At 55.8% G+C, this 26,369-nt stretch overlaps 1 protein-coding gene across 2 annotated transcripts; it reads right to left on the bottom strand.

Annotated features, from left to right (window-relative positions):
• Positions 1-10,244: 10,244 nt before the first annotated feature.
• Positions 10,245-25,218, bottom strand: LOC139683508 (monocarboxylate transporter 1-like). 2 transcript variants are annotated; one of them, XM_071578705.1, is made up of 5 exons: positions 25,145-25,218; positions 16,197-16,454; positions 13,101-13,244; positions 12,158-13,021; positions 10,245-11,771 (listed from the first exon to the last, which is right to left on the bottom strand). In XM_071578705.1, the coding sequence occupies exons 2-5, from the start codon at positions 16,411-16,413 to the stop codon at positions 11,497-11,499; spliced, it is 1,500 nt and encodes a 499-aa protein (XP_071434806.1). In that variant the 5' UTR covers positions 16,414-16,454; positions 25,145-25,218; the 3' UTR covers positions 10,245-11,496. The 2 variants fall into 2 exon arrangements, with proteins under 2 accessions (XP_071434806.1, XP_071434807.1); XM_071578706.1 differs by lacking the exon at positions 25,145-25,218 and adding an exon at positions 24,016-24,068.
• Positions 25,219-26,369: the final 1,151 nt, after the last annotated feature.

The following is a 26,369-nucleotide window of genomic DNA, read 5'->3' as shown; positions in this document are numbered from 1 at the left end:
AGGCTAAACACCCCCAGCTCCCTCAGCCTCTCCCCACAGCACTTGTGCTTCAGTCCCTTCTCCAGCCTCGTTGCTCTTCTCTGGCCCCACTCCAGCCCCTCAATCTCTTTCCTCAACTGAGGGGCCCAGAACTGAACACAACACTCAAGGTGTGGCCTCACCAAGGCAGAGTCCAGGGGAAGGGTCACTGCCCTGGGCCTGCTGGCCACGCTATTTTTGATCCAGGCCTGAATCCCATTGGCCTTCTTGGCCACCTGGGCACATTGCTGGCTCCTGTTGAGCTTCCTGACCCTCAGTCCACCCAGTTCCCTCTGCCTGGCTGCTCTCCAGCCACTCTGTGCCCAGCCTGGAGCGCTGCAGGGGGTTGTTGTGGCCAAAGGGCAGGACCCGGCACTTGGCCTTTCTGAACGTCATCCCGTTGGAATCAGCCCATCTCTCAAGCCTATCCAGATCCAGTGATGTGGAGCCCACCCAGGGGCTGAGGGCTCCGGGAGGGCTGGTGGGAGCGATGAGGAGCTCACCCCGGGCCTGAGGGCTCCAGGAGCGCTGCCCATGGGGCCGGGGGGCTCCCCGCACGCCCCTGAGCCTCAAACCCCCCACAGCCGCAGGACGCGGTTCCCACGCGGCTCCCGAGGCCTCCCTGCCTTTATCAGACGACAGACACACACATAAATCGCTCCTTCCCCGCGCCCCGAGCGCTTATCGGGCATCCGCAAATGGCGCGGGGGATCCTGCGAGGTACGCGCGGCCTGAGGGGACCAGGAGCCCCTCGGGGCACGGAACCCCTTCCTGGGAATAGAAACCCCTTCCTGGGAATGGAAACCCCTCCCTGGCCTAGCGACCACCCCTCACAGGGCAAGAACCCCCCACCCCGGCGCAGGGGGCTTCGCGGGACCTCCGAGGTCCCCCCAGGCCCAGGCCCCGCGGGTCCCAGGGAGAAGGGCCGGGGGTCGGCGCTGCCGGAGGGGCTGGAGCTGTGGGACCCTCACCACGCGGCGACCACCACAGAGCGCGAACAAAACACGGCTGTGCCAGCCCGCGGGGCTCCCTCTGAGAGAGGGAGAGCGGCGAGAGGCCGGAGCGGCGGCGGCTGCAGCGCGGCCGGAACCGCTGCCGGGGAACCGAACGGCGCGAGCGCCGCCGGACCCTCCGCGGGACGGGCAGAGAGGGGCGGACAGCGGGCTGGGCTGGGGGTCCTGTCCCGGGGTATGGGGTTCCTACGCCGGGCTGGGGGTCCATACCCCATGGTGTGGCGTCCCTATCCCGGGCTGAGGGTCCCCATGCCGGGCTGGGGGGTCCCGATCTCGGGGTGTGAGGTCCCGATCCCAGGCTGAGGGTCCCTATCTCGGACCGGGGATCCCTATCCTTGGCTGGAGAGTCCCTGTCCCAGACTGGGGGTCCCTATGCTGGGCTGGTGGGTCCCGATCCTGTGGTGTGGGGTCCCCATGCCGGGCTGGGGGTCCCTATCCCGGGTTGAGGGTCCCGATCCCGGGCTGGAGGTCCCTATGCTGGGCTGGGGGGTCCCTATGCTGGGCTGGGGGGTCCCTGTCCCGGGCTGGAGGTTCCTATCCTGGGATGTGGGGTCCCTACGCCAGGGTATGAAGTCCCTGTGATTGGAGAAACTTATCCTTATTGATTGATAATGATATTAATTGACACATCTATCATAGAATTTGCTTAATAGTTATTATAAAAATCACTTTATATAAAGTAGCTTAGCATATGGCAAAAAGCATAAGGTACAGATGTGTAGGACCTGTCCTTGAAGCTTCTATACTAAGGGACCTTAGGGATTTCTAAACTAAAATAGACTGGACACCATATGAAACAAAGATAAATCAGAAAATATGTCAAAACCCCAGGATAATTAGAGGAATTCGCCAATTAGACCAGTTACAGTTGCCAACAGATCCAGTTTGGAGCAGTTTTGAGCCAAAGGTGAAAGTTCACATAAGGGAGATTCCAAACTTCATCCCCAAAGATCCCCTCGCCCCCAATTCCCAGGAGGAAAGAAGGAGGTGCATGGGGCGGAGAAGATGGAAATCAGTTCATAGAATCATAGAACTCATTATAATAACCCTGCCTTTTCTAGAAAATAATGTTTATGCATGAAGAAATAATGAATATGTATAACTAGCATATAAACAAGTTGTTAACTCAACCAGGAGTGTGGTTTTGGAGGAGCCATCCCCCCTGCACCCTTGAATAAACGTACCTCTCTATAACCTTATCAGATAGAGGGTCTTTTCTCCACAAATCATTTTGGCAAAGCCGGACAGGAGACTCTCCATCCGGCTGCAGGATCAACTGAGGAACAGACGGATCTTCTCGGAGGGAACTCCACTCCCTGCCGGTCACTGCAGGGAGGGCAAGAGCTGCCTAAGGCAGCAGGTAAGGAACATTTACATCTTTTTTGATAAAAGGGGAAAAGGGACTCTTAAGTCACTGGGAACGCCTGTGCTGAGTCCAGGCTGTCAGGAAAACATGAAGAGACGTCTATGGTGTGGCAGCCTTAGGGGTAAGGTGATCACGCAGTAAAATCTCAATGGAAATGTTTGTATAAAAACTGGTAAAGGAAATGGGATGGTGCCTTGGTAATATGTGGAATACTGAAGTAATTGTTATTGTGGTACTTTGTCTAATTATTTGTATGTGTGTGCAAAAAATGTCCATTTCTGCCTCTCTGTAATATCTGCCCGTTTTGTGTATAATTGTGAATGGAACATGTTTTGCTTTATATACTTTAATGGGCAGCAGTGTTAACCCTGGCTGGCAGTGTCACCCTTAATGCTCAGAGAGAGGATAAACTCCAAAGTTACACTGAGAATCTGTGTCAAGAATTCAGTGGAAGAGAATTGTTGCAAAGTGTCAGAAAAGGTTTGCTTAGAAAAAGGGAGAAAGAAAAAAACCACTGAGGATGTTGATACATTAAATCAGGCGACTACAGAGACTGTCAGTGCCCTGTCCAGGAGATTATAATGTGCATTCAGAAATCATTATAAATAATTAGTAAGATAGTATTCCAGGGTGATATCCCATAATTAAACATAATGATTTCATAGTGTTTGGCTGAGGGAGAGCCAGGCATTTCCAGCTAATGGCTTGCTTTGCCTTTTCTTTGGCGGGTATTAGATCCTCATATGGGCTCCAAAGCCGCTATTAGCACAAGTGTCCTTTGTAATTAGCTGTGTTCTGACTTGTATGTTACTCATTACATGCTTAAACCTGATAAAATCTCATTTTTAGGACAGGAGGAAAATATGGCTTCGACTAAAAGGAGACTTCACCCATTTTGACCCAAGATGTGACACAGCCACTCTGGTATGTGCCACCTGCCTGGACAGGGCAGTGTCGTGGTGCCCAGCACAGGACAGCACAGACCCCACAGTGCCACAGAGAAGGGTTCAAAGGCAGCACCACTCCTTCCAAGGCAAAACTTCCAAGCCTGAGGCCTGGGAAAAGCATCCATGGATCTGCACCTCATCCTGGTGGTGAAGCCCAGCAGCTCTGGCTGCCCTGAGAGTCAGGCAGTGCCAACAGGGAGCCCATTCCCCCCCAAGGCAACAATGCCACCCACATGGGTGGGACCAAATCGTCCCATCCTGCTGTTCCTTCCCTGTGTGCAGGAAGGAGCTGGGAACAGAAGCTGCTAAATTATTTTACAGACATGTTCAGCTGTTTCCTCAGCTCCTGTGTGAGATCTGGACAGCACAGGCTGTTCAGAGCTGCAGAGCTGCACGTTTGGTGAGGACACTGAGGGGGATGATGCCTGTAAATGTGACTGCACATCGTGGGTGGGTGCAGAGCTGAGGCTGCCGGAGCACCTTTGCCAGGGGGCTGGGACTGAGGCCAGATGTGCCTTTTCCTCCTTTCAGTTCACAGAACAATAGGAGTGGTCCGGTGCCAGTCAGGATTCGTGCCAGGATGTGGTGCCCTGACTGGCTTCTCAGCCATTGCCTAACTTGGGGCTGCGCTGAAGTGGTAGCAGGAGTTGTTCTGGGGGAGGGCAAGTGTTTTAGTGTCACAAGTTACTAATGCAGCAGTCCCTCACTGCTCTGCTCTCTGCCCCACCACCAACTGGGATGTCCTGCAGAGCCCCACTGCCCTCTCAGGCAGCCCCCGTGCTGCTCCTGACTCTTCCCAGGTCACTCTCCCACTGGAAAACAGTTCCAAAGCCCCCCGGTAGCCCCGCGGGCTGCACGTAGGTGCCAGGCAGAGCTGGGGATGCTCCACAGCGCCCACTGACAGCGCAGGACCGAACTCTCCGCCAGCAGCTTCCTCTGTGCCCCGATGTGCTGGGGTGGATCAGGGGATTAACCTCGGCATGTCTCCGGGAAGGGGATAATCACCCGCCCCTTTGCTGCAGTCTCGCTTGACAGCCGAGGAAATCTGCTCCCTCCATGCAGATAAAAGCAATGAAGATATCAGAGATGTGTCACACCGCAGTGGGGAACTTGACTCTTCATTCCTGAGTCAGCTGACTGCAGGATTGATTCCGTTTTCACAGGCTTTAGTGCAGTTCAAAGCCTGCTGAGCTTCACCCTGGCATTGTTTAAGGGTCGTGGGTGCTCCTGACATGGACATCAAAGGAAGGGGAGCTCTGCAGGGGTCACAGAGGGCTCGGGACCTGCACCAGCATGTGGCAGCAGCTCAGGCTCTCAGCCGAGGAGCTGCTGGGACACTGCTCAGCTCCACTGGGCTTGGACACCCCACACCAGACCCTGGGGATGGGGTGGTGGGGAGATGGGAGCCCGGCACTGCTGGAAGAGGGATGCAGGGAGCCCAGCACTGCTGGAGGAGAGATGCAGGGAGCCAAGCACTGCTGGAGGAGGAATGGAAGGAGACCAACACCACTGCAGGAGGGATGCAGGGAGCCAAGCACTGCTAGAGGAGGGATGCAGCTCCCAGTCTGACAGGGAGGAGATGGAAACGAGATGCTGATCTGAAATTGCAAACAATTAAATTCACAAAACCAAGTTCATTCTCATGCACAACATGTGGCCTTTAGTTAAATTATAAACATGTTTCATTTTCTGTCTCTCTCCCCCTAATTTTCCATAGGAGCCAATTAATGATCTTTCTTTCTGTGGGTACATAATTAATTAATACTTTGTTAATCATGGCCAGGATCATACTGGTTTGATTTACTCAGCTTTAGCCTTTTCCCAATGCAGTTACTCCCAGCTCTCATGCCCAAGTTGCAGGTGCAGGACCCTGGGGTAACTCAGCCCCTGGAGGATCCTGTCCTGGCTCCCTCTGCACCCCTAAATTCACCAGCACTGTGCTCCCACCTCACTCTCCCGGTGTGGAATCGACCCCAGCAGGCACATCCCAGCTGTGGGAACTGTCAGGGAGCAGCATGCAGCCCCTCTGGGATGCCCGTGGGCTGTGGGGCACAGCGGGCACACGGGCTGGGGGTGCCGCTGGGCAGTGGGGCCGTGCAGGGGTGGTTGCCACGAGAGGGAGCTCATGGAGCTGGATCCGACTCCGCAATGGCTGCGCAGCTCCTGCCTGTAAATGCTCCCCCAGCGCAGGGCACCGATGCTCTGCCCCAGCCCTAATTGCACCAGTGACCGCCTGCTCTGGCTGTAAATTCTGGCCGTGGCTCTACAAGCCACCGTCACAGCCCCTTCTCATGATTAATAGTAAGAATTAAATTCATATCAAGCCACAGCAAAACATCGCGGGACAGCACGGCAATAAAAGCCGCTGTTGAGGAGCTGACAGCCAAGAGGAATGAGCAGGCGACACTCTGCAGCCCCAGGAGGCTCTGCTGATTTACAGGGGGGTAAATCATAGAATCAGAGAATATCCTGAGCTGGGAGGGACCCTCAAGGGCCACTGAATGCAACTCCTGGCCCTGCACAGGACAAGCCCAAAATCTTATGTTCCTGAGAGTGTTCTCCAACTGCCCCTGGAGCTCTGGCAGCATTAGGGCCCACTCCCCTGGGGAGCCTGCTCCAGTGCCCACCACACTCAGGAGGAAGAATCTTTTTCTAATATGCAACCTAAACCTCCCCTGGCACAGCTCCAGCCATTCCCTCAGGTCTTGGCACTGTTCACCAGATAGAAGACAGCAGTGCCTGTCCCAGTGAGCACCTCCTTCTCTCTCCAGAGTACAGGATGGGTGAAGGGCACAGGGTGGGCACAGATGGGCATTTGGCCAAGGCACTGGCCCGAGCAGCTGTGGGTATCTCTGCTCTGCCAGCATGAGTGGGGATGCTCAGGATGTGCCTGGGTCCGTCATGGGGCCAGCACAGCCTCTTCCCCCCATGCACAGCCCCAGCTCACAGCTCAGACAGGACCTACCTGCCCATTGCATATCTCCAAACAGTGTTTCCCACTAACTCCTCCTTTGCCTCGTTGGCCCAAAGCCACCCTGAGCACCCCATGGGCATGTGGGGGCAGTGCCCCAGCCCTGCCCAGGCAGCACCACACACCCCAGACCATGGGGCTGCTCCCAGAGGCTGCTCCTGAGCAACAACACAAGGACACCACAATCTCTGCATGAAGCAGAGCAAAGGTCCTGGGTCCACCCAGGGGAAAAGCATGGGCAAAGTGCAGCAGGGTTTGTCCTTGGCTGTGTTTGCAGTGAACACAACCCGCGTGCCCTGTGGAGCCACTCTGGGCGTGCACTGCACCCGCATCGCTCACCCTCTGGAATGGCTCCCTGGGGCATCTCTGACCCCCTCTGGAATGGCTCCCTGGCAGTGGGGCATTGCTCACCCCCCTCCAGAACTGCTCTCTGACACGGCAAAGAGCTCTCATTAACAGGATATAATGTGCACTCAAAATAATTGATGATCATCCTGCAGCATTGATGATCTGTCTCCTGTAATGTTCCTACTTTAAGGGGCTTTTGGTTTTCCCCAGGGAATCCAACCCAGGCAGCAACGGCTGAGCCATGACCCTGTCCACCTGCTCTCTCCAGCCCATCCATCCCTGTGCTGTGCCATGGGAAGGGATCTCCAGCCTGATTCAGGGCTGAGTCAGGGTGCTCATTGTGCAAGTGTACTCTGTCTGTGCCAGGCACAAGCCCAGACCCAGCCCTGTCCTGCAGGCAGCCCATGGAGGAAAAAGAGGAGAGGGAGGAGATGGAAGGCTTTCCTGAGGACCATGAGCTCTTCCTGTGGGTTCCTCCTGCTCCTCAGCTCCACGTAGGGGTCTTTGATGCTGGAGCAAGTGTCTCTGCAGTCACTTTGGCTCATCCAAAACCTCTGTGAGAGTCAGGGTGGGCACTGGAGGGCTGTGCTCATGCCCATATACCTACCTGCAGCAGAAAGGTGGCAGCTGACATCAGCCATGCGGGTGGCACTGGCCACCCTGCCATTTCTTGGAAGTGTCCAGGACCAGGTTGGATGATCCTTGGAGCAACATGGTCCTCCTGCATGTCCCTGCCTGGACAGGGGCTGGAATGAGATAAGCTTGAAAATCCCTTCCAACCCAAACTATTGAATGACTCTGATCTTCCCTGTCCCGGCCAGGGCAGGAAGTCACGGCTGAGCAGTGCCAGCTGTGGGACAGACAAGCCTTTCCCAGCACAGCCTCACCAGCACCCTGGTGGTGGCTGGGAACAGCAGCGTTTGTTTGCAGAGCAGCAGACCCGAGCACTCAGAGGGAGCTGCACACTCAGCAGAACCCAAATCTCCAAAAAAAACTGAATAAAGTCCCTGGGTGGAGCAGGCAGGGCCCCAGATCCCCTCCTCATGCCTGTCACATGAATGAGCTCTGCGGCTGGACTCCCCTCTCTCCAGGAAGGGGATTGAGCTGCATTGTGGGGAGGATTAGGCTGTTTCTGGAGGCCAGGAGTGCCTGTCTGTAGGGCTGTGGGGCTGCCTGGCCTCTCACAGTACCACAAGCACCACTGCAGGAGCTTCCTGCCCCACAGACCTGGGAAAATGGGCTCAAGGTTCCCTATAGGGTTGGGGTGCACTTGGGCACCCCTGGGAAGGCAATGGAGGATGTCCCCAACACCAAGGAAGAGGCAGCAGCAGCTCCCAAGCCCACAACTACCCAGAGGGGTGCCCCCCAAATTCCCTAAGAGAGGGCAAGAAGGAAAGAAGGCAGCTGGAGTCTGCCTGCCTTGTCCTGGCTCCCAGCAGGGCAGCAGCTGGCAGCGGTTCCCAGCCGGCAGCCACAGCACCCGCCGGCTCCTCTGGGAGCCCCAAACACCTCCCCAGCTGCTGCTGAGCATTTCTGGCCAGGGAGCTCTGATGTTTGGGAAAACAAACTGCACGGGAATTAGCTCCCAACTATTTCCTCAATTCTGCCCGCTATGAAGGGAATTTGATTTCACTGCCCCCGCAGGAAGGAAGGCGGCGTGGCAGGGCCTGCAGAGGAAACCTGGGGAAGAGCAGGGGCAGCTGGCCAGCAGTGCCCCCACTGCTCACACCTCCTGGTTTGGGGAGCAGGGAGGCCCCCACATCCCCGCGGGTGTCCTGTGGTCCTTTGCAGAGAGATCATCCCAGCCCATCCCAGTCTGCTCTGGTTAGGCAGCGCTGTGGGTTCAGCCTGCAGGGCACCCCAGGGACAAAGACTCTCACAGCAGCACCAAGGACTGGTTTGAGCATCCACTGCCCACTCTCACTCATCACCATGGGGAGAGCCAGGGCTCCCACCCGACACCCTGTGCTTAATTTTAGCTCCTGGTTTATGGGTAGGCAACAGTGAGATACCCTGGGAGCCCAGCTCTTGTACCTCCCAGCACTACAGATACCTTTGCTCTCAGAAATAACGTGACTAAGTATAGTCCTGCTGCTCCTGCGAGCTGAGCCAGGAGGAACAGGCACAGGGACAGCCCTTGCCCTGCAGGACAGGCTGGCCCAGGGCAGAGTCCTTGCCCTAGGGTGGTGCCAGCCCTGCCAAGGCACAGCAAGGACTGTGCTCTAATTATGGCAATTAATAGTTTACAGCCTAATACAGGGCAAGAACAAGTTTCTCTTCTCGCCGCCACACACCTTCCTCCCTTCACCTGCACTTCCACAATGCTGGATCCCAGGAGCAGTCCCACAGGAGGTCCTGGAGCCAGGACAGGGCAAGAGCTCAGCTCCAGACAGGGCTTTGAAGCCACCCTTAGAAAACAACTGGGATTTACTACTGAAGTGTTCCCAGCCAGCCACGTCCAAGCAGCAGGAAATTATTTAAACACTTTTTTCCTTACAAGCAGGGTTGGCTCCCTGCCCTGGCTACGGGGGCCTCTCCCAGCAGCACTGACTACAGTAACACCCATGCCAGCTGCAGTGGCACCACAGCCCAGGCAGGACACCCCCAACCCAGGAGAGGTGGGGACCACCATAGCAGGGTGGAGCACATCCCTCACTGCCAAGGACAGATGCTCCTCTCTACAGGCAGCTCCAGTGCTTTGTGCCATCAGCCACACATTTGGTAGAGGAGCTCAAACTACATCCCAGCCCCTCTTGCAGCCCCCATCTGGGTTACTTTTACTTACTGGGAGATCCCTCCACACATTTGCTGTCTGTATCTACAAAAACCAGGGTAACAGGGGCAGCTTCTCAGGAGTGGGTTACTGTGATGTGATCCATTCCCTGCAGTCCAGCAGACACACCAGCTCTGAAAATACAGTTACTTGGCTTTACAGTATCACAGCTCAGCACTGTAAAACATCCTCTTGTACAAGACAATCTCTTGGCTTTATAAAGCTACTCTATAGTATAAGAAACCCAACTCAGCCTGCTTTCTGTGAGATCTAGACCAAAGCAAGGCCCACAGTGGCCTCACAGCCAAGGGAACACAAGGAAAGCAGCTGCAGTGGAGGGCCTGACCCTGCCAGGGGTCCAGGGACCCCCAGGACAGCAGCCTCAGGACCACCTTCATTTAACCCTGTTTGGTTTCAGCCTCCCCAGTCACGGCCCTGCTCAGTTTGGAGGGAGACAGCACAGACAGACAGCAAGAGCATCTGCCCTTCACTCAAACAAATCTGTGTCCACACCCTCAAAATCAAGGGAGTTCTCAAGGCTTTTCACAGCCTTCTAAAACCAGTGCATGAGGACACTCTGCTGCAGCCATCCCAAACCCCAAACAAAGCCTCCTCCTGCAGCTCAGGACATGGGAAAGGAGCATCTCACCCTCTCAGGATGGGTTCAGCTTCCACAGAAAGCAGGAGCAGCAAGTGAAAACCTAGGCCCTGCAACATCCCCATTACCTCTCCCCAAAACTGACCCTACATCTACATAATCTGGCATACAAAAGTGTGACTCTAAGAAAGAAGTTCAATGTTTGATGGGTAAATTGTAAAAAAAAAAAACAAGTTTATTTGAAAAAACTCAGCCTCTTAACATGAATTCTGATCAACATGTACTAGAACTTGAGAGCCATTAACCTGCTCCACGTACATTGAGATATTTTCCCACACTAAAAAATAAAAAATAAATACATACAAATTCTTTCCTCCCCCTTACGTGTCCTAGATGTGAGAGGTTCGGCACCCACCGCCTGAAGATCTCAGTTGAACAGAAGCAAGTAAAAGAGGTTTCTCTAACAGGTAAAAGAGCAAAAGCAGAAAGTCTCAGGGATGTACCATCTCCACGTGCCCCACCGCTCTGCCCAGAGTCAGGCACCCAAAACACTCCTCTGGGTGGGATGCTGTGGCAGGAACCCCAGGCAGGGACAGGGCAGCACAGCCCTGCAGCAGGATCAGTGCCAGCACCCCAACCTGGGCCCCCCAGTTCACATCACCCAGAACTGGGCTGAAAAGAGGCACCATCAGGGCAGAGTGGGGAGGCAGGGGAGACCCTGGTCCTGCCCAAGGAAGGCTCAGGCACACCAGGGCTGCCATGGCCCCACATCGGGGAATGCTGCTCAGCAAGAGCCACAGCCATCCTTCTTGAACCTGAATAAGAGAACAGCTACAAAAACAGGGATTTTAAAGAACTACAGTAGCTAAAGTGTTTTCAAAACATACCTAAAGACCACCTACAGAGCCAGGAGGCACTGGGCACGGGGGACGGGGAGCACCTTGCCCCATGCCCAGCTCTCTGCCCCTGCAGAGGGCCTGCAGTAAGAAGCGTGTGAAGCAGTATTCATCCAGGGCTGGCCCTGAAGCCCATCGTGCTCCAACAAATCCAGTATCCTGCTTTTTATGGCTTTTTAACAACAAACTCCCCAAAACACACACATACACATCCCACCCCCCTAACCCTAAGCAGAATACAGAGCTAAAGCACAGTTTAGAGTTAAGGCTCATCCAGATTCAACTAGATATGGAGACTGTAAGGCACATATTAGTACATTCATGTTACTGTTAAAAAGCCAAGACTATAAAACCCACCCACCCCGTCCCATGACACATGAGGATACTGCATGTGTAGGCCTGTGACCTTTGTTGAACACAGATGGAAAGACAACTCAGAGCCCATTTAAAAATGAACACCTGGTTTAAACACTTCTCACAGCTGCCCAGCGCCAGCAGAGCTGTGCCCCGGCCGCCCCGCCAGGGCAGCAACGCTTCCCCGACACTCCGGGATTGAGACCAGTCCCTCACATGCGGCTCTCCTCCTCTTTGACTGCATCCTCAGAGCTCTTCTGAGGAGAAGGGGCCACGTCATTGTTTGCCTCTTTCTGCTTCTCAGCCTCATCAACGTTGGTCTCCTCCTCCTTCCCTTCCTTCTTCGCCTTCTCCGCCTTCTGCTCCTTTGCCACCAGGCGGTAGTTGATGCCCATCCCGATGAAGAGGTAGATCCCGGCGATGATAAGGACGACCCCGCATGCCCAGTACGTGTACTTGTAGTCACCATACATGTCATTGAGCTTCCCTGAGGGACAGAGAGGGGGGTCAGCTTAGTGAGAAGCCCACAGCCTAGAGCAGCTCCCTGAGTATGTTTCCAAGAGCAGCCCAAACCCATCACTGTCACCTTCAGGCAAGGACCTCTCCCGCATTCCTTCATCGCCTGTTCCCCCACCCCATGCCAGGGGCTCAGACCCCTCTTCCTCAGCCATCCCTCACATGCTGGGGTGGCCTCCTCATCCCTGCCCCAGTGCCAAGGGCTGCCCTCTACTCAGCAGGGCCAGGCAGGACCGCCAGAGTCATAGAACCATTAAGGCTGGAACAGACCTCTAAGATCATCAACCCAGCACCACCACAAGTGTTCACCACTAACCCACATCCTCAAGCGAGTCCCCCAGGCACAGCACAGCCTACCTAGCATAGGGGGTCCCAGAAGCACAGGGCAGCACTCCACGATGGTCACCAGGCCAACAGCGCTGGAGAACCGCTGTGCTCCCACCAGGTCCATCAGGGTCTCGAAAAGGATGGAGCTCAGCCAGCCAAAGGCAAAGCCAAAGAATCCAGCATAAATGCAGAAGCCAGCATAGGTGGTGGACATGGGGGCCAAGAGGTGGCAAACCCCATTGTAAATCACAGAGATGGCAAAGAAATACTGGACACGAGGTCTGATCCACTTGGTGTTTGCCACCAGTCCCATAGAAGGTCTGGCCACCATGTCAACAAAGGCCAGGATGGAGAGCAGGAAGGCTGCAGACTCATTAGGGATCTTCTTGCTCTTTGCATAATTGCTGAGGAAGACCAAGGGAGCAAACAGTCCAAAGAACATGATCACATTGCCTGAGAGATAGAGCAGGAAGCCCCTGTGTGTGAACAGAGACAGGTCCAAGAACTTGTTGATTGTCTGAAAGAACGAGCTCTTCTCTTTCTTGGCCTTCCCATCGATGAGGTCTGTGCTGGTGTCACCATCATCCTTTTTCCCTGCCTTACCAGCCTCCTGCTGCACCTCCTTATTGGCCTCTTTCTTCACCTGATCTGGCTTCGGGCCTATGGGCCGCATCAGGGATCCAGCCACGCAGCAGTTCAGCAAGAGGCCACCAAGGATGAGGAAGCTGCCACGCCAGCCAAATATGCCAAAGAACATCTGGTTGACGGGTGCCAGGGTGGAGAGGAAGACAGGGCTTCCTGCCATCGCCAGCCCATTGGCCAGCGGACGCCTCTTGAAGAAGTACTTGCCGATCATGGTTAAAGCTGGGTTCAAGTTGAAGGCAAGTCCAAGGCCTGCAAGAGAAATGAGGGGTTCAGGACTCAGACACTGAGCCTCAAAAGGGCTTGTGGGACAAGCAGAGCCACCACTTACCCCCGATGACCCCAACACAGAAGTAGAGCTCCTCCACCGTGTTGCAGAAGGAGGCTGCGATGAGCCCACAGCCCGAGAGACACCCGCCCGCGATCATGATGGGCCGGCTGCCGTACTTGTTCACCAGGATGCTGCTGATGGGACCTGGGGGCAGAGGGAATGCACCCAACGTGAATTATCTTTGCAGGAGAGAGCACACAAAGACACAAGGACACTGCAGCTTTGCTGCCCAGAAGCTTCCAGCTTTCACACAGTGATGGCTTCACCCAGCAAGGGAATTGGGGTAAAGGGAAAGCCCAGGAGGTTCAGAGGCAGCTGGAGATAAGAAAATCACAGAATGGTCTGGGTTGGAAGAGACCTTAAAGATCAAGTTGTTCCATGGGCAGGGACACTTTCCACTATCCCAGGTTGCTCCAAGTCCTGTCCAACCTGGCCTTGAACTCCTCTAGGAATGGGGCAGCCCCGGCTGCCCTGGGCAACTTGTGCACAGGGAAGAACTTCTTCCCAATACCTAATCTAAACCTACCACTAGAAGAGTAGGAATTGGTTAAAGCACAGAAAGCTTTGACTTCCTTGAGCAAGTTGCCTTCTGTGGGCTGAAACAGGAGCTGCTTAGGCACCAGCTGCCCCCACAGAAAGGGGTTTGGGAGAGGGTGAAGCCACACTTGCCTCATGCTGTGGGCTCTGCTCTGCCTGCAGCCACCTACCCACCATGGGCTGGGGTCTCAGCAGCAAGGCAACTGCACGGCAACTGCCCATCTCCAGCCAGAGGTTTCTTACCAAGGCCAGACAAAGTTGTGAGGAAACACCTTCTGTGGGCACAAGTGAAGCTCACAGGGCTTACAGAAGGAGCAGCACTGCTCCAGAAGGGGTGCTTCTGTTTCCACTGCTACCCCTAAGTCAAACAGGACCCAATTGCCCTTTTAAGTACTTCACTATCAGGAGCTTTAATCCAAAGCAAACAGTGATTAGATACTGCCAAGCATGCTCTACAGACACTAAAATGTATTTAAATACACTGAATGAACATCCATTGAATAGTAACAGACTCCGCTTTGCCATTAACAGACAGAGAGGTTGTCAACATGTTATTCACGGATCCTCGGATGCTACTTGACCTTTTTGCCCAGTTTAAACAAAGCCTGGAGAAGGTTACGGAAGCTTTGGAGCCGCAGAGGCTGCCCAACCCCACAGCATCCTGCTCTCTGCATCCACTGTGGTACCAGCATGGGAATGGGCCATGGCCTTGGTCTCGTGAGAGGGAGGAGCAGCACCCAGGAGGTGCCACATCACCCCAAGTCTCACAGGTCTGACCACAGAAAACAGCACTTTGCAAAACCTGGACCTTGAACTCAGCAAACGTGATGACCCTGCACAGAGTCTAAAGGCACTTGCGACCCTTTCTCCGGTAAGTCCAGCCGGGAGCAGCAGAATCCAAGGGCAGCCAGCAGGAAACCACCCAGCTGGGCAGTGCCAAGTGCCCTACTGCTCCAGTGCAATTCAGACCCTGTAAAGGGTCTGGTTCAGGGAGCAATGAGTGGGGCAGCAGCATGTTCCTCTGCTCCAGCAGTTGGGGAATGAATCACAGGAAATCCTGAATTGGAAAGGACCAACAAGGATCACTGAAGTCCAACTTCTGGCTCAGCACAGGACAACCCCAAGAGTCCCACCCTGTACCTGAAACCATTGCCCAAAGGCTCCTTGAGTTCTGGAAGCCTTGGGGCCATGACCACTGCCCTGGGGAGCCTGTTCAGTGCCCAACCACACTCTGGGTGAAAAAATGCACTTCAGCAAGTCTGGGGTACTTTTGGCATCCCTGGCACCAGTCTATGGACAAACAGTTCAAGACCAGCAGTTCTTGGAATTTAATGGCAACAAATCAATGGGGGAAGGAAAGACAGTGCCAGTGTGGACAGAGGGGGACAGCCATGACCCCAGGGCTGGAGGAGGCAGCTCTCACCCCTGCTGCCAGGCAGCTCCAGCCAGTGCTGCCCTCAGGGCACCCAGAGGAACCCGCTCTGAGCTATTAGGAGACGAGGACTGGCCCAGATTGGGTCTCATTAAGGCAGTTACATGGTTTACAAGCTTGTTATAACATCAGAGCAGGGAAATATGCTGGTCTCTTCGCTGGCTGAGCGAGGACAAAGCAGAGCCTGTTCCCCCCAGAGGAAAAGCCTCGTGCTCAGCCGGGAGCTGACGTCAGCTCCTTTGGATGCACAAATGCAACGAGGCCGTGGGCACCTCGCCAGCTGGGGATGGCAGCAGGACAAGCTCCCATTTGCCTCTGAAGTGGCCACAACAGCAGGCTCCCAGTAAGAGTTTCTTTCAGCCCAGTACAAGGCTGTGTTTGCAGGCGGGTACAAGATCCCAGGGCCTGGAGACCAGGAGCACCCTGCCTGCTCCTCACCCATTAAAGACGAGCATAAAGCACACGGCTTGGGGATTAAAAGCCTTCAAAAGGCAGTTTCTGAAGGACAGGAGAGGGGAGCTGCTTTAATTCAAGTGGGTTTGCCTTATTCTGCTCATGTCTCTGTACTTTCAGTGCACCCTGCCATCCTCAAACAGCACAAGCTACTCATGACACTGCTCGGCACCAGAAAGGAGGAACAGGCAGCAAAAAGCTTCAGTGCACTCCAAGCATAGCTGAGCTGACCAGGAAATAGGGACAGATCCCTGGACAGACCTACTGTGCACTGAATTAAAAAAAAAAATCAATGCCTTATCTAAAAGAAAGTGCCCCAGGAGTGGGGCTCTCACATGTGGCACAGCAGCTCCCTGGCCTTCCAGAGGGTGCTGGGAGCAGACAGAGTCCACAGCCCACTGTAACAAGGACAAGGGCACAATTACACAAGTCGTAATTCCCCGGAAAGATTTTACTTACAGCTTTGCAGAGGAGGACAGATTAACCTGGTTTTTGCATTCTGGGCACTAAATAGAACTTTTAGAGCAACCTCCTTCAAGAAAACTCATTAAGGGAGGTTTTTCTCTCACGTAAGGAGAGAATTTCAACTTTTGAAAAAGTTTTGGTTGTTTCACTACAGCCAGGTAGGGATCACCAGCCTCAGCAGCAGAGCAGCATCCTGTGCTGTGACTTACCTCCTGCATACATAACAGCCAGCATGATGGAGGAGATCCAGGAGACCTTGCTGCTGGATGCATTGAAGATGACCTCAATCTCTTTGAAGAACACAGTGATGGACTTGGGGAAGGCATAGGAAAACCCAATGGAGATGAAGGCTCCGACGACCACGGCCCATCCCCATCCTCCTTCAGGAGGAGTGTATCCCACGGGGCCTCCGACGGGCGGTGGCATCTTGAACCAAGTTGATGATGACTCAGTTGGGGTTCAAAGACCTGCAAGGGACAAAGAATTGACTCAGCTGAATGCAAGATGGCAAACAACTGCAGAGCTCAAGTCCTGCTTACAAGGCTGGCACAGCACCAGTGCCCCCACCACCTCCAGGAGAGCTGATCTGAGGGGTGGGAGCACTTGAGGATCACCAGCACACTGGGCCACCCTGAAATACACACTCAGATTGCAGCTGGCCTTTAAGAGCCCTGGTCAGTATGTGTTTGTAAGCAACAAAATTAAGGTATGACCTATGCTGGAAAGGCCATGCAGTGTCTGGGACAGCAGCAGTCAGGGCTCACCTACATGGGCAGAGACTCCACAACATCTCCAGAAATGCAACCCCAGCACCTCAAAATCCCAGGAAGCCCCAGGCCACCAGAAGGATGGGCAGTACATCCAAGTTACTGACTGCAGACACACTGAGGGACATAAGCCCCCACACATGAGCCAGGATACCTCTACTGCTAAATAGCAGTCCAGCGTCACAGCACACCCACCAGCCCTAAAGGTCAGGAGCTGCAGCTAAACTTAGCCTGAGCAGTGACCAGGGAAGGCTCCTGTGTGCTTCCAGGAAAGGGGGAGGTAGATCCATGTGGAGCAGCCCCAGCAGAGCCTGGTTCCCAGGGGACTCGGCCCTGGCAGGGCATTCTCCTGACCCAGCTGCATCCAAACCTTACTCCCCAACCGAAAATGCTATTGCAGGTTTCACAAAGCACCCAAGTGTAAGAAACAATTCACCTAAAAAGCTGAAAACCAGAAGAGATTAGAAAACAAAGTAAACAAGGAAGTGTCACACAGTCTTGCTGAAGTGTGGAATCCCCTCCGAGAGGCTGAGCAGGGAGAGGCTGATTGGGAGCGATCCAGAGGCCGGCAGGGTCAGACTGCTCATAAATGGGCCCACGCTGCAGCTGCTGCACAGCTGGATCACACCCTGGAGCCACAGTTCCTCCAAACCAAGGCTGCTCCAGGCAGCCCAGACAGCATGAGCCACCCCAGGGAGGGACCACAACCAGGGGAGCTGCTCACAAACATGGGGGACAACATGCAAAGCAACAGGAAATCACTACCAACCCAGAACTCCTGTGTGCCCCCAGGGATTTTAGAAGACACTTTCTGATGCATCATGGCCCTCCCCAGCCTCACAGCCAGACACTCCCTGCCCATATTAAGGGCCATCAGCCAAGGAAGAGACATTGGGGCTCTTTCACCAGGGCCCACCCCTCACTCTGCAGTTTGCTGCTCAGGTCTGCACTCAAGGAAAAAGCCACCTTCGAGCAGGAGAGCTTTTTCCAGAGCTCCTCAGGTCACATCAGGCACAGTGACAACTTCAAAGCGCCGTGGTGCTGGCTCGGAGAGGTGCAGCCTCCTATTTATAGCACGAATCCGCCCCAGCTCGCCACGATTACCATCTCACCCACAGCTGCTGACGTGCCAGCATCTACCTGGGATGTCCCCTCGCACACACCACGGGGATGGAGGCACTTGCCACTTGCTCCATGTCACTCTGGTCCACATCCAAAGCCGGGATCTGGGTGTTCCAGACAAAGTGCAGCTGGTGACCCAGAGCCACGGGGAGACCCTGCTCCCACTTGGCACCGGCGGCACCAGCAGCAGTTACCTGATATAGCACCGGGTTTGCCAGGGCCACCCGACACCTGGGCGTGCTCAGGTGATGCCCCAGAGGACCCAGAGGGGCGAGAGGAAGCAAAGCACGGGAGGCCAGATTCTGTAAGCTGCTAAGACTGGTTTAGCCCGACCCAGACAGCACCTTCTCACTGGCAGGGTATTTTCCTGCATCCCCGCCAGTGGGACACATGACCATCACGAGCAGCTCCGAGCCACCCGCCGCTCCAACAAAGGAATCATTGACAAGACGCTGCCCCTGGCACGTCCACAACTGAACTATGCCCAGGAGTCAGGCACCTTTTCCTCTGATTTCCTCTCTGGGACTCACAGGGATGGGTTGACATTGGGATGAGCCCACGTCAGGGTCCAGCTGCAGGGAGACCCCTGGGCCAACACACCTGGCAGCTGGGGAGGGAAGTGCCAGAGACTCCTGATGCACTGTGGCCTCTTGGGACACCAGAGCAGCCCACCCACCATGAGCACTGGGAATTGCTGAACATCTCCCCACACAAGCTGCACAATGGAGTTTCCACCACCTCTTGCTTTGAGCTTTCATGGCCTTCAGCGAACTTTAAAGCCTCATCCAAGCACACTGATTTATCCAAAAGGGTTTTTAAAAGCTCAAACTGCCAGGTGTTGGCTATAAAAACTCCCAGCAAGGAATACAATCTACTTGTGAGCACTAATTAAAACTACAGGCAATAAAAGCCATCCAAGGCAAAGGCTGGGGGGATGCTGATGAGGTGTTGGGGATTTTTCCCTTTTGCCCCTGAGACACATAACCTGGTTTAATTCTTCCACCTCTCCTGAAGAGCTCGACTGCTCCGAAATGACTGTGGCTTTGGTTCATCTATTTGTTCTTTCCTTGCAAGGAGCATTCCTCCTCCTGTGGGTGCTGAGGTGGCATCTCTATAAAATAAAAGGCCTCTGGCGGGTTAGACATGACTTCTCTTGCATTGCTGAGGTTCAGTGAAAAACCTTCAGCTGAACAAGGTTTTGAGACCATGAAGCAAGATTCCCAAAGCCTGATGCCAGAGGGTTCACATGAGGAGTTCTGCATGCCACAACACTTTTCCCTGACTCATTGAAAATCCTTATTAAGAAAGACTAGTTTTAGAAAGCTCATTCTCAACCGCATTAAGGCTTCTTGCTGATTTCCTCCTTGCCCCCACACAGAAGTAGTTTCAAACAAGTGGGGAAAAAAAATAAAACACATGGAAGGCAGGCAGCCTAACTGGAAAGATACCTCCTCTTTGCAAAAAGGAAAAAAATCACTCTGAACATAGTTATGACATTTCCAGCTCTGTTTTGGAAGAGCTGCAACGTGTAAGACGTGTTTGGAAATCAAATTCACAGCTGCCAGGCAGCCAGCTACAGTTTGCCCTATTAGGAAATAAAATAACCATATTTGCAGTAATTAAGACTGATGAGACCAAGTAATGACTGTGAGTATCACATCTGCTCGCTGTAAAAGTCCTGACTAATCCACAGGAATGGGTAGCCTACAGCCACCCTGCTCTGCACACCGATAGCGAGAGCAGGAATAGAGGCAACGAGGACGGTATCACCTCAAAACAGACCCCACAGGAGAGCAAAGCCCTTCCCTCTCTCAGGTCCCACGCACAAGCACTGTTATCCCTTCTCTAAAGGGGCCTGGAACAGGATGATTTCAAGACTTTTTAGTTACATAATGCAGCAAATTGCTGCGCTTTTCAAAGCCTGGATTGGCAGGACTCCAGGGCAGAAAGACAGAGGCTCACATTTATAAAGCACTGCAAATGCCACAAAGTATTTCTGGGGCAAAGCCTTTATGAAAGTGGCCTCACACCACTCCTTTTTGGGGTCAGAGGAAGAGGAACATCCCCCACCCACACAGGGGCCGTGCCCGGGCACAACGCACCTCTGCCTCTGCTCGCACATCCCTCCAGCTCAAGGCTGTCCCACTCTGGGCATACACGGCAGCAGATGCTGCTGAGTGGAAGCTCACAAAGCCTTTCCCATGCTCAGAGGGCCCAGGAGCTGGAGCTGGAGCAGGACAGACAGAGAGCCCCAGATCCTGCTCTCACAGCCCATCACCACCCTGATGTCCACACAGGCTGGCAGAGGCTCCCCCAGCACACCTTGGCAGGTATCAAGTTCACAGCAGCTCATCCCAGCCCTGCTGCCTCCACTTCCTGCCTTCTGCTCCTCCTGTGCTCCTCCAGCTCCAGAGATGGAAGCAGCAATGACTGGAGTGGGATCTCCACAGCACAAAGATGACCAGGGATGTCCCAGCTACACAAGTGGCCATTTGGGCTCCTTGTGCCTCTGGTCAGCTGGATCTGGCCTTTGGCCTGGGAGCACCAACACTGAAACATCCAGACAGGACAGGCACAAAGTTGTGCTTCACCAGCAGCACAGACCCCACTGCCCGAGGGGGCTTCTCCCTCAAACCCCCAGAGAGCAGGCTGCTGTTCTCCAGAAGCCTGCTCCCACCAGCACCATTCCAAAGCATTAGCCAAAGGAGAGCCTGACACACATCTACCCCTCCCAGCACAACCTCCCCAAGCCCAGCTCATCACAACAGGCTCTTCCAGTGCTCAGCACAAGGCCATAAACATTCCACAGGTCATTTGTCCAACATGGGGAACTGGTGGAGTCCCAGCATCACTTCTGGACCCTGAAACCAAACTCAGATCTCACACTGGGGAAACGAAGGCACTCACAGCCAAAAACCCTTTATACCTTCAAATTTGGCCTTTTTCTGGCCAGAAACAAGACAAAATCAAGATTGTCAGGAGCTAATGAGACACCACTTTCACCAGTTTTAAGCGGGTTTAGAGCATTAAGCACCCACAGCCAGGGTTTAACCTGGCAGCACATGGCCTACGTGACTCCCCCGCGCTTCCAAGGGCTCTGCACCAAGACAATGGTCGATTGAGGCCCCGCTCAGCCCCAGGCTCCACTGCCAGGGTGAGGTGAGGTCAGCAGCACGGGCAGGGCTCGCTCGAGGCCGCCAGCCCGCACGGGCAAGTTCAAGGTTTTGGCCAGAATTTGCCAGGCCCACTCAGTGTCTCTCCCCACCAGGGACAACCAATGCACCCTCAGACGTGCCCTGGTCTGCCGGCCTGGTGAGCCAACGCTGATGTGCAGACAGACAGACAGACGCCACGGGGCACGGCACTGGCAGCTGCCCTCCTCCAGCTCTGCTGCCAGCACGAGCCCCAGCCTGCAGAGACAGGGATCATCCTCCTCACCCCACCAGGCAGGGCCACAAACCTTCCCTGGACACCTGCCATGGACCTTCCCTGGACACTCACCACTGACCTTCCCTGGACACCTGCCACAGTTCTCTCAGCAAACACAGCCTTCCAACCTCCAAATGCTCCCAGCGCGACACAGGCTGTGAGCTACCCTGCACAGTCAGATGTTGGGATGGTCTGTCAGCAGCTTTGCGGGAAAACAAGCAACCAGGCAGAGATGAGCAGCTATTTCTGCCCACCAGATGAGTTCCCATCCCCAGGGACACCTGCCATGCCTGGTTGTTAGCAGCAGTCGGGCTCGGCCTGTCTGAGTGAGGACTAAGTATCTTATTTGCAGGAGAAAGCGTGAAATCAAGCTTAAACAAGATACCAACAAGCCCAAGTCAAAAGCCTAACTTATTTCTACACCAGAGCCTGGCTGTGGCCATGGCTCTCATGTAGAAATAAGTTAGGCTTTTGACTATGGCTGTGGCCATGGCTCTCCCAGAGCACTCTGACCTGGAACCTGGTGGCTCAGGCCACTTACAAGAACATTATGTGCAGCAGCTCTTGCGTGTCCTCTGGGCTCACATCAGTTTCAGCCCCAGGCACAGCACCCAGATCCCTCTCCCTAACTGTGCCCCTATCCCTAGGGAAAGGAATTCCCACAGCACAAGCTGCCAGCCAAGCCCCCCAGTCTCAGGAGGGGACAGGGGACACTCAGCCCCTGTACACGGTCTAACAGTCCCACCCTGAGCACAAGTCGTGCTCTGCCAGGACACAGAGCTGATCCTCCCTGCACCAGCAGTGCTCAGGAACGCTCCCAGAACACCCTGTGCCCGCCAGGAAATCCTCAGAATGAGAAAAATGTGGTACAGAATAGCACCGGCATTCTTTCATTAGACACCCGCACTGCCAGCCAGGGACAGCTCTGGGTATCTGGGCACAGCAGGGGCTGCAAACCCCCAAAAAGTCAGTCACCATCCAAACAGAAGTGTCTCTTGCCTAAGAGCAGGAGCCTGAGCTTTGCTCCCAGCCATTGCCACATTATCTCTGCCTTGGAGCCCTCAAAGAAGGCATGAGGAAGCACTGGGATGGAGCTGGGAAAGGAGGTCACATCAAAGACCCAGCATTCAAAGCAGGGCTGAGGCAGCACCAGGATGGAGGTGGAAGACTCATACCAAAGACCCAGTCCTCAAACCAGGGCTGAGAAAGCCCCAGGAATGAGGTAGAATCCCCACACCAGGACCTGGATGGAGGTGGGACAGGGGGTCACACCGAGGACCCAGCAGCACACAGGTGATTGTGGTTTCAACAACTACAGCTCCACATGGATATTCTTTGGCTACAGTACAACTGCAACTACACTGCAGCGGCTCTAAGGGCACGCTTGAAAGTGAGTCATAGCGATACCGCTGCTGAGAGGCTCCCACTTTCTCAGAGTGACTTGTTATAGGCTGATTCCAGAGAAGGAAATAGGAAAAGCCATAAAAGTGCAACAATACATTTGCACTATAGGGCGTAATGAGATGCACCTCACCTCCCGGAGCCTACGTGCAGCTTTTCAACTCCTCATAAAGGAGATGTAAAATGACAGCATGAAAGTCACTAAGTATTTTCCACCTTAGCTGCCAGATAAATCAGGCCAACTGTGCAAAGTAGAAGCCAAAAGAAAGCACATACGACCATTCACACCTTTTCCAGGGAACACCGCCTGGAAGAGAACGATCTTTCACACCTTCCTGAGGGGCCAGGACGGGCACAGGCACTCCCGCGACTTCTGGGCAGGCAGATTTGCCATACACTTGGCAAAACTCGTTTGTAATTAAGAGATCACTCACCCCAGCGATTCATCTAAGACTGAGAAAGCCCCTTCTCACAGAGCCACCAAAAAGGAGCTCAGGGAGTTTCTCTACACCCAGCACACCCCAGCTGTTCCCTCCCCCGGCCCGTTTCTCAGCACTGCTCCTTTCCTTCCAGACACAGCCAAGGAAACCTCAGAGCAAAGACACCCAGGAGAATCAGCCAGCACTAAATTACCTCACTTAGCATGAAAATGGGATGCCTGTGCACCACAAAAAGGCTTAAGGCTTAGAGAAGGCACAAAAACAGAATCATTAGACCCGGTTTCTTGTGATGCAACTAAGAAACCCCATCTTTTTCCTCAGAAGGAACTTCAAGCCAGAGAACATGAGTAAGCCTGGTGCAAAGGGAACACAAATAACTGCGGTGCAAAGAGCCTGCCCTCGCAGGGCAGGGTGTGAGCCTGAGGAAAGGGCTCTGCAGCACCCAGGTCATTTGCTGTCCCAGAAAAGGGCACAAATCCACGTCTCCTGCAGGTACAAGTGACCCACAACTTCCTTCTGATCCTCCTGTTCACGCTCATCTCTTTTCCTCAGGTCAACTTCCAAACCTTCCAGCATTTTGTGACACACCTGGGGGCCCTGGCCTGAGTCAGGACACCCAGCCTGGGTGAAGCACCCCAGCAGCACATCTGGAGCCCAGGTATGCTCAACTCCCACAGCATCTCATGCTGGAGCCAGCAAACACCTGTCAGAGGCCACTGGGCTTCAACCACAGCAAACGCCAGGACTGGAGCAAGTCGGTGCCAGCTCCGGGAGTGTTTCGACAGCCCCTCGTTGCCGGCTGAGTGACCACAGGGAGCTCCAGCAGTCCCTGCTTCCCACGACACCTCTCCGGCCGAGTGACAGCCCACCCGCACATCTGAGAGTCTGTGGCACCGTCGGGACCACCGCCTTGTCCTTCTCCCTGAGCAAGGCAGAAACAGGCGTCAAAGGCTCCTTTCCTAAGGCAGCAACCCACGCTCCCTCCTGCAAACCCCAGCAGCGGATCATGGCACTTTGGCGACTCAACACCCGCCCGGCCTCGAGTGGCCGAGGGGTAGCCCCGAGCACTGCCCAGAGGAACACGCAGCGATGTGGAGCCCACCCCAGGGCCGAGGGCTCCGGGAGGGCTGGTGGGAGCGATGAGGAGCCCACCCAGGGGCCGAGTGCCCCAGGAGCGCTGCCCATGGGGCCGGGGGGCTCCCCGCACGCCCCTGAGCCTCAAACCCCCCACAGCCGCAGGACGCGGTTCCCACGCGGCTCCCGAGGCCTCCCTGCCTTTATCAGACGACAGACACACACATAAATCGCTCCTTCCCCGCGCCCCGAGCGCTTATCGGGCACCCGCAAATGGCGCGGGGGATCCTGCAGGGGACGCGCGGCCTGAGGGGACCAGGAGCCCCTCGGGGCACGGAACCCCTTCCTGGGAATAGAAACCCCTTCCTGGGAATGGAAACCCCTCCCTGGCCTAGCGACCACCCCTCACAGGGCAAGAACCCCCCATCCCGGCGCAGGGGGCTCTGCGGGACCCCCGAGGCCCCCCCAGGCCGTCCCCCGGCCCAGGCCCCGCGGGTCCCCGGGAGAAGGGCCGGGGATCGGCGCTGCCGGAGGGGCCGGGGCTGTGGGACCCTCAACACGCGGCGACCACCACAGAGCGCGAACAAAACAGGGCTGTGCCAGCCCGCGGGGCTGTCTCTGAGAGAGGGAAGGGGGCGAGAGGCCGGAGCGGCGGCGGCTGCAGCGCGGCCGGAACCGCTGCCGGGGAACCGAACGGCGCCGGGGCCGCCGCGTGACCCTCCGCGGGACGGGCAGCGAGCGGGGCCCCGCGCCGGGCTGGGGGTCCCTGTCCCGAGTTATGGTATCCCTACGCCGCGGTGTGGGGTCCCTCCCTTGGGATGTGGAGTCCCTACCCCGGGGTCGCGGGTCTGTACCCCCCCGGTCCCCCCTCCCGCGCCCGTCCCGCCGCGCCACGTGGGAAGGACCGGCCCTGCCGGGCCCTACCTGCGGGTGCCGCCACCGCCGCCGAGTGCCGCTGCCCCCGCCCCCGCCGCTATAAGCGCGGAGGGGCCCCGGGGGCGGGCGCGGGCCGGGCCATGCCGAGCGCCGCCTCCCCCGCGCCACGTGCGCCCCGCCGGGCCGACCCCCGCCCGCCCCCACGGGCCCCGCGACCGCCGGGCCCGGCCGTGCGCCCCGGCACGTACCGAACGCCTCGGGGCTGGCGGGGCTGGGGGCGCCGCGATCCCCGCTCGGGGCCGGGCACGGCACAGCGGCGCTTCCCGGAGGTTGTCCCCACGCGGAATGGTGGCTCGGCGCGGGGTCCTCCCTACTGCCCGCTCGGCCATCCCCGGGGGGACTGGACCTGCTCGCAGGGATCCTGGCGCAGGTCCCAGGGGTTCTGGCCCCACTCCCGGGGGTCCTGACTCCAGTTCCACGGGTTCTGGCCCCACTCTGGGGGTCCTGGTTCCAATTCCAGCGGTTCTGGCTCCACTCCTGGGGATCCTAGTTCCAGTTCCAGGGGTTCTGGCTCCACTCCCGGGGTCCTGGCTCAGTTCCAGGGGTTCTGGCTCCAATCCCGAGGGTCCTGGCTCCAATTCGAGGTGTTCTGGCCCCACTCCCAGATGTCCTGGTTCAAATTCCAGGGGTTCTGGCCCAACTCCAAGGGGTCCTGGCTCTAGTTCCAGGGGTTTTGGCTCCACTCCTGGGGGTCCTGGCTCCTCTACAGGAGGTCTTGGCCTTGGTTTTGGGGTCCTGGCCCTGCTCCTGGGGAGTCCTGCCCTTGTTTACAGAGATCCTGTCTGTCTCCACTCCTTGAGTCCTGTCTGCATTTCGGGGCTCCTGGCCCCACTTCTGGGGTCACTGGCCCTGCTTTTGGGATTCTGGCCCTGCTCACAGAGGTCTTGGCCCCATTCCTGGGGTCCGTGGCCCCACTTCTGGGTCCCTGACCCTGCCTTTGGGGTCCTGACCCCGCTCACAGAGGTCCTGGCCCCATTCCTGGGGTACCTGGTTCCACTCTTAGCAGTGCTGATTCCGCTCTTGGGGGTCCCTGGCCCTGCTCTTGGGGGTCCCTGGCCCTGCTCTTGGGGGTCCTGGCCCTGCTCTTGGGGGTCCTGGCACTGCTTTGGGGGGCCCTGGACAATCCCCCCATGTGTCTGTATTCAAATCCATCAGCACTTAAAACTCCATTAAAATCCATCTCATGGCACGTTCACCACAACATTTCCACCAG

This window comes from Pithys albifrons, chromosome 28 (assembly GCF_047495875.1).
Source record: "Pithys albifrons albifrons isolate INPA30051 chromosome 28, PitAlb_v1, whole genome shotgun sequence".
NCBI classification, from domain to species: domain Eukaryota; kingdom Metazoa; phylum Chordata; class Aves; order Passeriformes; family Thamnophilidae; genus Pithys; species Pithys albifrons.
The sequence above is the reverse complement of the archived record's forward strand: the minus strand, read 5'-3'. Positions and strand labels throughout refer to the sequence as shown.

Coding starts and splice junctions, on each gene's coding strand:
- LOC139683508 (XM_071578705.1), bottom strand. CDS start 16,413: ATGCCACCGCCCGTCGGAGGCCCCGTGGGATACACTCCTCCTGAAGGA. Junction 13,245..16,196: donor GGCTGTTATGTATGCAGGAG/GTAAGTCACAGC, acceptor CTCTGCCCCCAG/GTCCCATCAGCAGCATCCTG. Junction 13,022..13,100: donor CTGTGTTGGGGTCATCGGGG/GTAAGTGGTGGC, acceptor TTTCTCTTGCAG/GCCTTGGACTTGCCTTCAAC.